Source organism: Scaptodrosophila lebanonensis, unplaced genomic scaffold, assembly GCF_003285725.1.
Source record: "Scaptodrosophila lebanonensis strain 11010-0011.00,11010-0021.00 unplaced genomic scaffold, SlebRS2 tig00000024-arrow-pilon, whole genome shotgun sequence".
In the NCBI taxonomy this organism is placed as follows: Eukaryota; Metazoa; Arthropoda; class Insecta; order Diptera; family Drosophilidae; genus Scaptodrosophila; species Scaptodrosophila lebanonensis.
Window position 1 is genome coordinate 15645030 of NW_022060538.1, and position 11905 is coordinate 15656934.

The 11905-nt window shown below is 38.4% G+C and overlaps 3 protein-coding genes across 5 annotated transcripts; 2 read left to right on the forward strand and 1 right to left on the reverse strand.

Moving 5' to 3' along the window:
* The first annotated feature begins 694 nt into the window (after positions 1-694).
* Positions 695-5139, forward strand: LOC115621131 (farnesol dehydrogenase). 2 transcript variants are annotated; one of them, XM_030514682.1, is made up of 5 exons: positions 714-969; positions 1038-1203; positions 1281-1407; positions 4624-4759; positions 4875-5139. In XM_030514682.1, the coding sequence occupies exons 1-5, from the start codon at positions 832-834 to the stop codon at positions 5049-5051; spliced, it is 744 nt and encodes a 247-aa protein (XP_030370542.1). In that variant the 5' UTR covers positions 714-831; the 3' UTR covers positions 5052-5139. The 2 variants fall into 2 exon arrangements, with proteins under 2 accessions (XP_030370543.1, XP_030370542.1); XM_030514683.1 differs by lacking the exons at positions 4624-4759; positions 4875-5139 and adding an exon at positions 1713-1889 and having other exon boundaries at positions 695-969.
* A 519-nt stretch (positions 5140-5658) lies between these two features.
* LOC115620227 (GTP-binding protein SAR1b) lies at positions 5659-9844 on the forward strand. 2 transcript variants are annotated; one of them, XM_030513367.1, is made up of 6 exons: positions 5659-5780; positions 6588-6725; positions 6998-7117; positions 7184-7249; positions 8520-8755; positions 9307-9844. In XM_030513367.1, exons 2-6 carry the CDS (start codon positions 6683-6685, stop codon positions 9421-9423), a joined length of 582 nt encoding a protein of 193 aa, XP_030369227.1. In that variant the 5' UTR covers positions 5659-5780; positions 6588-6682; the 3' UTR covers positions 9424-9844. The 2 variants fall into 2 exon arrangements, with proteins under 2 accessions (XP_030369227.1, XP_030369228.1); XM_030513368.1 differs by lacking the exon at positions 5659-5780 and adding an exon at positions 5989-6007.
* A 143-nt stretch (positions 9845-9987) lies between these two features.
* LOC115620223 (bifunctional arginine demethylase and lysyl-hydroxylase PSR) lies at positions 9988-11902 on the reverse strand. The gene is made up of 2 exons (XM_030513364.1): positions 11403-11902; positions 9988-11339 (listed from the first exon to the last, which is right to left on the reverse strand). The coding sequence occupies exons 1-2, from the start codon at positions 11738-11740 to the stop codon at positions 10463-10465; spliced, it is 1215 nt and encodes a 404-aa protein (XP_030369224.1). The 5' UTR covers positions 11741-11902; the 3' UTR covers positions 9988-10462.
* Between the last annotated feature and the right edge of the window lie 3 nt (positions 11903-11905).

Consider the following 11905-nt stretch of genomic DNA (forward strand, 5'->3'; position numbering starts at 1 on the left):
AAAATAGTAAATGCTGAAATAATAAGTAGCCGTCGCAGTTAAATGAAAAAGAAGCAACGCACAGATAAAGCGACAAGTGCAATGTACGCATAATCTGAAAGCAACTACTTATACACGTATAGAAACGAACACAAGTTGCAGACAATTCCTAATGAGTGGAATTTACTTATAAAGCCGCTACGATCTAGTGCAGAACTACATAAACATTTGCTGAACAATAAAGGTGATCAACGTACATATACTATTGCAATATATTAAAAGTGATTTGGCGGGTCCAAGGCAAAGTCAATCGATGAAAAGACCCATGAACTGCACAATCGACAAAGATGCCGACTTCTATCGCTCTGAGAGCGAGCATCACAGATAATGCCAAGAAGTAAACGACTCTGTATGAGTCTAGCACTTCAAATGCTGATTCAGTGCGCATTCAGTTGTCATTTTTAATTTATTTTTATATAAATGAAATTGAAATGGGGTTAAATATTGGTATGACTGGCCTTACAGCTATACAAACTCGGGATAAAATAAGAAAGTGCATTAGTCCTTAAAGTAAGACTTTAAAACATAATGTAAGGGGGGCATGTTCTCAATTATATAAACATAAGCTCATTTTTTCTACTGTGCTTCTTAAAGCGTGAATCCACTTATGACATCAAACCATAAGAACAACCAACGAGAAATTTGATATTTTCATTTGTTGTGCATCGCTTTCCGAGCGAAAGAGTGCAGCTTCCAGCATCAGTTGCGCTTGAAACGCGACAGCGAGCGATTGTCTCTGGCTGTTCATCCTCTACGTCGCTATCTCTCATTGTTATCTATCAACCAATCAGTATGAGCAAGTTCTATTGGCGAAACAAGGTGGCTGTCATAACCGGTGCCTCTGTGGGCATTGGAGCTAGTACGGCCGTTACTTTAGCCAATGCCGGCATGGTTGTGGTTGGCCTGGCCCGGCGCTCTGAGCTCATCGAGGTGTGTGTGTCAGCACTTTAAGAGTGTCTCTTGTAAATAATTGCCTAATGTGATGGCCTTTTATTTAGGCACTGAAAGAACAAGTGACCGGCGAGGGAAAAATATTTGCGCGTCAATGCGATCTAAGCGATGAACGCCAACTGACGGAAACTTTCAATTGGATACAGGAACGTTTCCACTGCATTCATGTTCTAGTATGTAATGCGGGCATACTGAAGGCCAACTTTTTGAGTGGTAAGTACTCCTAAATTACGAGGGGCCAGTGAATTGGTTTGACTTGACAACAACCTTAACTGTTACTAAACACTTAGAGTCACCTACGAAGGACATCAAGGAGCTGTTCGACTTGAATGTGGTAGCCACAGCTTGTTGCTTGCGTGAGTCCTTAAAGCACATGGCAGCCATCAAAGTGCGCGGCCATATTGTGGTCATAAATAGGTGAGTTTGGTGGTGCAATATAACGGTATTCGTTTTTGCCAAACATAATGAGTATAATCGTTTTTTTCTGGAAAAAATAAAAGAGCATATAAAATTTAAAATACATAGGGGGAACGTTGCCCTCCACCCCCCCCCCCCCCACCCCCTACGATAAATGTTTAACTATAAAGTCGACCACACGTTCATTATTATGAAGCACAATTTCGCCTTAAAATGTCATTGATCATATGCATAAGTTATTTTTTAAATGCATTGTGTATTATTTAATCAACATTTTAATTTTTTGGCCCCCGCTTTGGTAAAAGCTGCCTACGCCCTTGCAACTTGCCATATTTGGACATCAATGGTCGCACACATGCTCGTCGCACACACAAATGCCTCGTAATTGTTATCATTTGCGAAATTACGTTTGTGTAGCTAAAATAGCAAAACTGGGCTAAGCTAAAATTAGTGCACACTCACACAGATACATACATATGTATGTATGTACACAAAGTTTATGCGTACAGATGTACATACTATGTATGTATGAAGAGCGTTGCATCGAACGGTAAATCAATTTACATATGTATATATTTGTTTTATAAGGAGTTGTGCTTACCATTGGCTAACAGATGACTAAGTAAAGCTGGTGCATACATACATACATATGTATATATGTATGTATGTGCCTTAAGTGTCAAAATATTTGCTTGAGTTATGTTCTACATACATTGATGTGTGTATGGTGTGTTGGTGCCGGGTGTGGGTGTGTGACGTGGGATGTAGAGATGTGGGGTGTGCACAGGTATAATGAAAGTGCAAATATAATTGGCAGTGCCAACTGAACTGCAATCATCATCATTATCATCAAAGGCAAATCATTTGATCAGTGTTGGTCAGTACTTAAATTTTTCATGAGCTTATGGTGACTGACAGCGGCTACGAGGGAGCGATAAAACTAATGGGAATGAGGAAGATGGAGCGAAGTGAATGCGTGGGCGCGTTATTTAAATTAAATTAAAAGCCATCCAGCAAACAAACAGCACAAACATTTATTGATATTTAAATCGTTGTTGGTGGTGTTGTTGTTGTCTCTGCTGCAACTGCACTTGTTCACAGTTGTCGTTGTTGTTGTTGTTATTTTGCGGTATGCGTGTGCATTAAAAGCTTTGCATGGCCAATGTGCTCGCACAAACAACAACAACAACAACATCTGGACACATTCAATACAGTTGCCGTTGGAGCAACAACAAAAATAATAACAACAACAACTCAATTATTCAACATAATTAAGTATTTTGCATTAAGCTGTGTACGTCTGTGTATACTGATTTTTATTTCATGAATTTCAACGCTCACCATATTTACAATCAAAAATGTTGCGCATTAAGCCGCATGTTTGATTTGCCTTTGCCCGCCTCTGCCACTTAACGCAGCATTTGTCTACAGCCTTAATTTAAAATTACATTGATTTAATTTTAATGAAATTTACTTGAACGAACATAGGCACATGTGTGCGAGCACGACTAATTATAAATTATTGTAATTTACACATTGAAAATGCAAGACGCATAGTCCAGTCAGATTGAATAATTATGTATACGCCATGTGTGCTTGCTTACATATATATAAATATGGGTAGCAAGATATAGAATGCAAGACAATATAAACAAGTACTAAGAAGAAACTTGTCTTATAAATCACTTTGCCATTAATTTTGATTTCTTCACATAAAACAAAATTGTTTTTGTTCAATGATAATAAACACAATTTTAATAATAGCCAACAAAAAAAAAATCACAAATGAGACAAATATTTCATTTCATCCCAGTAATAAGAAAAACTGATCATTTTTTTAAAATCCAATCAATTATTTATTAACAAAGCTAATGTTTGAAAATCCGCTAAAGTTCAGGGGAATCGAAGTTCAAACTATAACAATTCACTAAAGAAGTAAAATTTGAATTTACGCTTTTAATAAAATTGCTCTTTAATGAACAGTTACAGTATTTGAAATTTATCTAATTTATCTTTTTATTTTAATATGGGGCTTCAATCAGGTGTAAGAAAGAGGTTTTTATCAGTTTTAAACCTTAGAAATAAAAATTCGAACACAATTAAATCAAAACAGCGGACACTTGAAAATGGTTAGCAGCTATTTTTTAAGTCATCTTTTGGTTGGTTATATTTTTCATATACAAGTAGCTACGTAGTTTCAGTACAATTTTTTAGGCAACCACCTGCATTTTAAGCCAGTCCTCTAGATATGTAGTTATAGTCGAACAATTTAAATGCCGTCATTGCAATGGCCACTGCCGGCCAAAATGGCAGTCTTCGTGCATGTTTAATTAATGTCCACAAACGCGATGCATAATTTTCAACTTAATGAGCAAGCCAGGCGCTTGGCCAAGACGACTGGGCCTTGGACGTACGAGTGCAAATAAATACACATACAAGTACTCGTACACCCACTTATTATTGACTCCCGATGCCAAACACAATTGGGCAGTGGCCAACAAAAGAAAATTCCGATTTCGACATTAATTAATGAAAATTGCATTGTTGAGAAACTTAACTTTTTCTGGGAGCTTGTGGAATGGTTGAATGGTCGATTGGTATGTAAGGGGGTGTGGATAGGGCAGTCAATATGCATTTCGCTTAATGTCAATGCAACAATATTAAAACTTAATTAATTAAAACTGCATAAGGATGCGTGTGATGCGAATGAGCCGTTTCCTGGTGCAAGGTCCTTGGCCACATGCCCGCATATGCATATGTCTTTTTCTCCCTCCTCGTCTCTTATATAAGCATGTGTGTATATGTGTTTGCACTTAATGCCCCAACCGCTTGAGCATTAAATTAAAAGAAATTTACGCAATGTTTGCATAAAATGCACAACGACATGCAGGCAGGCTGGCGCGGCAGTCTGGACAGATTGCACAAACAGGAGGCTGGACAGGCATAGCCTTCCGCCTTTTTCACACTCATCAAGTAAGGGCGTCTACGTCTGGTCTAGGTCAGCTGTTGGTCGCCAGCATTTGGGAGTCCTTCAGGTAGTCCACCATTGTTTTTCCTGTTGCTGTTTTAAGTGCTTCAAACCGTTACGTTGCGTACCGTTGACTTTATTTACACACTTCTTTTTCTCACCCCTACGCCACGCACCAACTCTGCCAAACCAACACTACCATGAACAACAACAACGACGATGTTGATGACGACAACAACACAATACAGCGTACTTGGACATCGCATACCGGAAGTGCCGGTACCTTTATTCAGCGTTTATCCGGCCACGAAGCATGCAATTACAGCACTTTGCCAAACGGTGCGCCAGGAAATACATTTTCTCAAATTAAATATTAAATTAACGGTAAGTTAAATGACGTGCACACATCGAAATGGGCCTGCAGGCGGTGATGAAGGAGGTGCTGCTTCAAATTTGCACACAAATAAATCGTTTCTCCCACTTTCTTCCCTTCACACAGAGTATCTGTCCTGGCATGGTAGACACCGATTTTCTGAATGTTTACTCTCAAGCGGTGGCGGAATTGCCCAAGCTGCAAGCTCAGGATGTGGCCAAGGCAGTGTTGTATGCCCTGGACACGCCCGATGGAGTCCAGGTAGAGGACATTATTTTGCAACAGATGCGGAAAATCGAATAGGCTAATAAAATGTAATGATCAGCGAATACGCCCATCAGAAAATATGCACTGAAATTACATATATACAATATATGAAATTATAAAATTATCGATAATGTTTTAATTATATGTGTTTGGAATTTTTCTGATTTTTTTCTTAAACAAAAATAATATGAATATTTTACTTTCAATTTTATCAAACGGTAATTTGGCATTACTTAACAAGTCAAAATAAAAAGGGACACATATGTATGTATCTGTTGTAACTAAAAATGAGTTCATTGGATTAAAATAGACAAGAATACAACGGTTCAGTAATTTGAATTTGAACATACAATTAGTAACCGAGCAAGCAGCTGTTGTATGAACAAATGTATTAAATTTGACCAAGCGCATTGGGCTTCGTGAGTCAGGGCTGATGCTTATGCGAAATACCAGTAACTCATCGACTAGTCGATAAGTATCCGCAATAACCTGTATTAGGCCACTCTTTAGTAAGCACATATACTATACCTAACGCAAATATAATGCAATTTCGTGTATCATTGCGTTCTTTCTTATACCTATTGATTATCTACCTTAACACACTTGAGAGCTGTCACGGTCGTGTGGCAGTCACAGCAACATGCACATCGTTTTCTCTAATCGATATACGAGCATATCGATACGATAACAACAACCCTAATTCGTTTTGTGCAGCGTGTGCGTGTGAGATTTTCCGTAACACTCAACCAACAACACATATTAAAAGTAAATTAATTAACTAGCCTTAAACTATAGGTGCTCCCAAAGCACCAACTTAATAGCTCCAACCCAACAGTTCGGCTATCAAAACAGCGTAGCAATAATAGCAAAACAATCAGCAATAACCCGCATTCAAGCAAATAGGAAGATGGGGCACAAAATGCGTCCACGTAGTGCAAAAGTTTGACACTGTCTGCCGATTTTTACATACGTATATGAGCGCTAAGGGTGCGGTGAGGCTGGCACAAAAGTGATACTTGACTCCAAAGTTCGATATTACGAAATTAAAATCATTTTTAATAAACGACAAATCATACTAATACGTGCTACCACGTATTTCAACATACGCACACCCATTGCCATGCCACACACACACAATTTCGAACGTACATATGTACATACACATAGAAAGTAAAGCAAGAAAGTGTTGCCCAGTTGACAAAGAACAGGTTTTTAACCTAATTAATCAGAAAGCGTCGTACAAAGAATTGGTCCGAGGCGGGTACACTGCATGAGACAAACAATTATTTGTGTCAAGGCTAACATGGCCTAGTCAAAGTACTTGGTGGCCGGAAGCATTATTTGTTTGCGCACTTATCCGGACACTCAATATGGCGTTTTGCTGTACGAGTGAATTGATTTTCAATAACAACCACAAAAAATGCGTCGTCGAGTCTATTATGTGCATTAGTTTTCCTGCTCATTGCTTTGTTTTTGCTGCTGCGCTGTAACTGGACATTGAACTTGTCGTAGAGGGCATTAGGAAATCAGCTGCTTAAATACATTTCTCTTTGTGTCTTTCTTTACTAAAAGTCTAGCGCAACACTTGGCGTGCACTTCCCCCCACACACAAAACACACACACATAGCTCTAAATAACTCCCGCAACAAACAACCACACAAACCAAGATGTTCATCTGGGACTGGTTCACCGGTGTTTTAGGATACTTAGGTAAGCAACGCCAAAGGCAACTCCAATTGGAATTTGACATTGCTATATGAATTTTTTGAGCGTTTGCCAACAAAGCAACGGAGCAGCAGACCTCAAAAGCAAACAAAAGAAACCAAAATTTACATACATGCACAGATACATATGTATGTATGTGCGTGCGTGTCTAGTTTGATTTTAATTAACGATGCAAAATTGTTGACCTTTAGTCGTCTGTTTCCGCTTTAATAAGTTCATTTATAATATAATTATTGAAACTAATCTCGTTTTTGCAGGTCTGTGGAAAAAGTCTGGCAAATTATTGTTCCTTGGCTTGGATAATGCTGGTAAAACCACATTATTGCATATGCTCAAAGATGATAAGCTCGCGCAGCATGTTCCAACATTACATCCAAGTGAGTTCGAAGAGATAAACTTAGAGCTATATCCAAAATAGAAACCGATTACAATTTTTATCATAGCATCTGAGGAGCTGTCTATTGGCAATATGCGTTTCACTACATTCGATTTGGGTGGCCACACTCAAGGTAAGCGATTTTACATTTTATTTACATACATATGTATGTAGATATCACATCATTTTTTGTTACCTCTTATAGCACTGCAAATATTGTATTTATGCATGCTTATTAATATTGCGCATATTTTAACGTTCTCTCATTTAAATATAGCAACACAAATAAAACAGAAAAGCAACAACAATCAGAGTAAAATATAGTACATGAGGGCACCCATACATACAACCAATACTTTGTACTTTTTGACATTTGTTGCGTTCAATCAGCCACAGAGCAAGAATACAAAAGCCACAACAGCCAGCCAGAGAATGCCACTAGAGAACGGTGGGCTGAGTTGAATCTGCTGTTAAATAATAATTCAAAAAAGTACATATTATTTTTGTAAATATGGGTATAATAGAGTTTGAGCTTTGTGGGTCAAAACTCGATTTAACGAACGTTTTCATTTTTAAAAATATTGGAGCATACTATCATTTATATGACCGAAATCTTTAAAACCTTTTATAAAAAGTAAGCATGACTAAGCATTTTAATGCTAAAAATTTTAAATGTCTCATGCTTGGTTGCTTAAAAATGTTGTCTGGAATGTATCTACATATGTATTATAGTTGCATGGCAGAAAGATAAGTATGTAAGCCGGATTGAATAACTATTCCATATAGATAGGAAACAATTATCAGAGTTTGCTAAAAGTAATCAAGTATAGGAATTACTATACTATAGGTCTTAAATAAAAGTAATTTTTGTTGTTAAAGACTAAGAGTACTACTTTTGCGGAGGTCTTTCTTCTAGATAACTTGTTTTTCGTCAAGATCATAAATCAGAGCCCACTGTGCCCGCATTAAAATACATATACTATGAATACTAAACATGAAAGCAAACACGCTGCCAAGATAGCACAACCAACAACAACAATGAACGAAAAATCTCAAGCTTGTTTATGATTAGGCAAATTATAATATGATGGAAAAAGCGCAACAGCTATAGGTAGGGTAGACAGTGCACATCTAAGTGTGACTAGTAGGTATTGATAAGACAGGCTAGAGAATCCACACGTACGAATAAAAGCTATCACATATATATGTATGTACATACACATGTACTTCATTAGCACGTGTTCGGTGGGAGGTTCGTTGGGCGGAGTATGAAACGCACACTAGACTTATCTTATTGTTTGTATTTGAGTAGGTTATGTAAATGAGGGTATTGTGTTTTTAGGCTACAGTTGATACAATTTGGTATTTCCTTCGATTTATAAACATTTCTTTATCGCTTGCAGCACGTCGAGTTTGGAAAGACTATTTCCCCGCCGTGGATGCCATTGTCTTTTTAATAGACGCCTGGGACCGTGGCCGCTTCCAGGAAAGCAAAAACGAACTGGATTCGCTGCTCACAGATGAGGCGCTCTCCAATTGTCCCGTTCTCATATTGGGCAACAAAATCGATAAGCCCGGCGCAGCCAGCGAAGATGAGCTGAGAAATGTGTTTGGATTGTATCAGTTAACAACCGGCAAGGTAACGTAGAATTATACACTTCATATTATGCTTATGTATATTTAAAGAGTGGCAACTTTTCGTTGTTTACACAACTGAGTTTGTTTAAAAAAAATAATAAAAATAGGGCAGAGTACAGTCAGACGCTCCATCCGGAACAATTTCGATTTTAAATATAAAATCTACATATCGCGACGATATTGGCATCAAAAATAAATGAATAATAATCGTACAAGCTTCCAAAGTATTAGATTATAATAAAAATATAACAAAACCTGTAGAAAAATATTAATAGGAAGTGGTCGACAATGAAAATTTAACGATTTGCGATGAAACCAAGCTAGTTTTTGCTGAGCGCTGATAATATGCCAATATCGAACAGTTAGATCGCTATATCATATAGCTTTAATATCATTCTAAAAGAGTTTTTGTATGAACAACTTTTTTGCAATTAAGTTATTGGATTCAACTACCGTAGGTCGTGAATTTAAAAATCATCGAAGTTTTTGTTGCAATGCACAGTCAGAAATGCTCGTTAGAAATCTTAATTGTTTCTACATTTGTCATTCCAGGGTAAAGTTGCACGCGCCGATTTGCCAGGCCGCCCATTGGAATTGTTTATGTGTTCCGTATTGAAGCGACAGGGTTATGGTGAGGGTTTCCGTTGGTTAGCGCAGTATATTGATTAAGTCATAACAACAAAAAAAAACAAAACAAAAAAACATCAACAACCACAAAAAATCTTGGATGGACAAACAAATCAACAAATTCAGACGATAAAACCCGACTTCTAAAGCAAAACACGAAGCTACGTGCGCAATTTCTAATTTATACACAATTTAAAAAATATACAATAATAAACAAGAAAAAAATTGCAAAAAAAATATAAAATATTTTTTACAAAACAGCAACAACAAAAGAAAGTTCAAACGGTCGCAGCATAAAATAATTTAAAGAAAAAGGATAATTAGCAAGTGAAACACTTTTTTAATATAATTATTATAAAACAAATTGTAGCAAATTAAAGGTTATTTGATTTAAGAGCAAGTGCTAGCAGCGACGCTGTTCCATAAATAAATTTTAGCTACTTTTATTTGATTTAATCCAAAATTTTAAGTGTTATCTTGTTGCTTTTAGATCTTTGTGTCCTGTATATCAATAATTTTTTTTTAATTAAAAACCAAACGAAATTTTATGTTCCCTTCCAAGAGCTGCAATTGGTGTACAGCTTTTATTTGAAAAGAAACGGCTCCTGTTTTTATTACAAATATATTTCATTTATTCATTTATGTTGCATTCTTTAGATACATATAAGCTAATGAGTTACTTTAGGGCAGGTAATGAAACTATAAAAAGTAAAAAAATAGGATAACCGGCAAAAACGCAACTCAAAGTGACCCGGTGTTAGCCGTATATGTTTAATTACAATAGAATTTTACACTTCTGTTAAAAAACCTGACAATCGTAAACATTTTAGGGATTATCGCTCACTTTGGTTAATAAGTGATCGACTTCGTCATTTTCAAAATATCTACGATTTGGAATTTTCGTACAAGCGCAGTAAATGTGTAGAAAAATATTGATTAAAGAACATTGCTTTATCTTTTGTTAACTGTAGCAGGGTGTGCGGCGTTGGCGTTGCGACAGACGACGTCGACGGCGACAGAGCAATAGCTGTCGTCCAAACAGTCGAGCGAGTAGACTGCCTGCATTAGCCTTCTGCCGACATCATGAACGCGCTGAAGAGTTCGTAGCGCAGCCACCATCGCCACCCATTCGCCGTTTCTTCTTTTTTTTAGCTGTGAGACTTTCTTGACCACTGTCTGTGTTCGAATCGGCGCTATCGCCGCCTGCCTCGGTCTCCGACGATGATGAGCTGCTCGAAGAAGAGCTTGAGTTGCTGCTACTATCGGAAGCAAAGCCAGTGCTCTCATTTATATTAATACTATCAGCTATTTGAGCCAACTCCGGTCGCTCGACGCGCAGTACACGCAGCCACTTGTGCGACAGTTTTGGGCGCCCTCGCACCGTCTTGTGCCAAACGATGGGAAAGTTCGTACAACTGCTGAAATTCTGTGTTATGGCTATGGTATCGTCAAGATTGAGCACCACGTGCCACCAACCACCTGGTACGAAGACCGTCTCGCCAGGTCCTTGCAGAATTTCGATGGGTTTGTATTGCTCTGGCCACGAGGGTTGCTTCGTGCGATGATAAATTGTGCTAAACCACGTAATCGCCTCGTCGCGCTGCTTGCCACCCATCGCACTAGTGACCTTTAGCATTTCCTTGGGCGTATCCGTTGGAAACAGGCACCAACGCTTATGCCCACGCACCAGAGTGTTCCAGGCGCTTGTGCCCAATGGATCAATGTGTATGCCGGTTCCTGAGCGCGCTGGGCCCATCACAAACCAACGATATGGTGGCCTGCGCTCCTCCCCGCAATACTTGAAGAGATCATCACGAAAATACTTGGGGACCATGTAATCCTCGAGCAATTTGCGTCTTCGATGATGTTCACCAAAGCTGCTGTCAAAGATATAGAGTGGACTATCGTCGCGCGTCGTTTGCATGTACTCTACGTAGTATTTCATTTTCATCTTGACGCTTCAAAAATATTGTAAATGTTAATGTATAAATCAATAAGCAATACCATCATTTTTAATTAACCTGTAGCCCTCGTTGTCCTCGCCGCATTTAAACTTTTGGTTGCGATATTTCTTTGCCAGTCGCGATAACGTCCATTTCTCCTCCGCCAACCATCCGTTCGTGCATCCGGTAACCACTACGGGCTTATAAGGACGCTCATATCTTTCTATAAACTCTTCACAAGACACAACAGACTGGTCAATACGCTCCAAATTGTCAGCAAAGTCCCAAAATGGCCTGAAGTTTTCGTAGAAATGCATGGAAGTCCAGGCCGTGCCATCGAGTTCAGGACGGGCCTTACGCTTTACCTCACGGGTGCGCTTGCGCGAACGTTTGGGCAGTTTGAATTCTTCGCTCATCTCGTGGTCTTGGCAGGATTTTAATTAATTAATTGACCGAAGTAAACTGTGGAATATGCACCAAAAAGAACCGGAAGGGATGCAATCGATGTTATCGGGCCATCGCAGTCTACTGCCGATATATGAGTATAAACTGTGAATGGCAGTAACTTACGTGTTCATTGT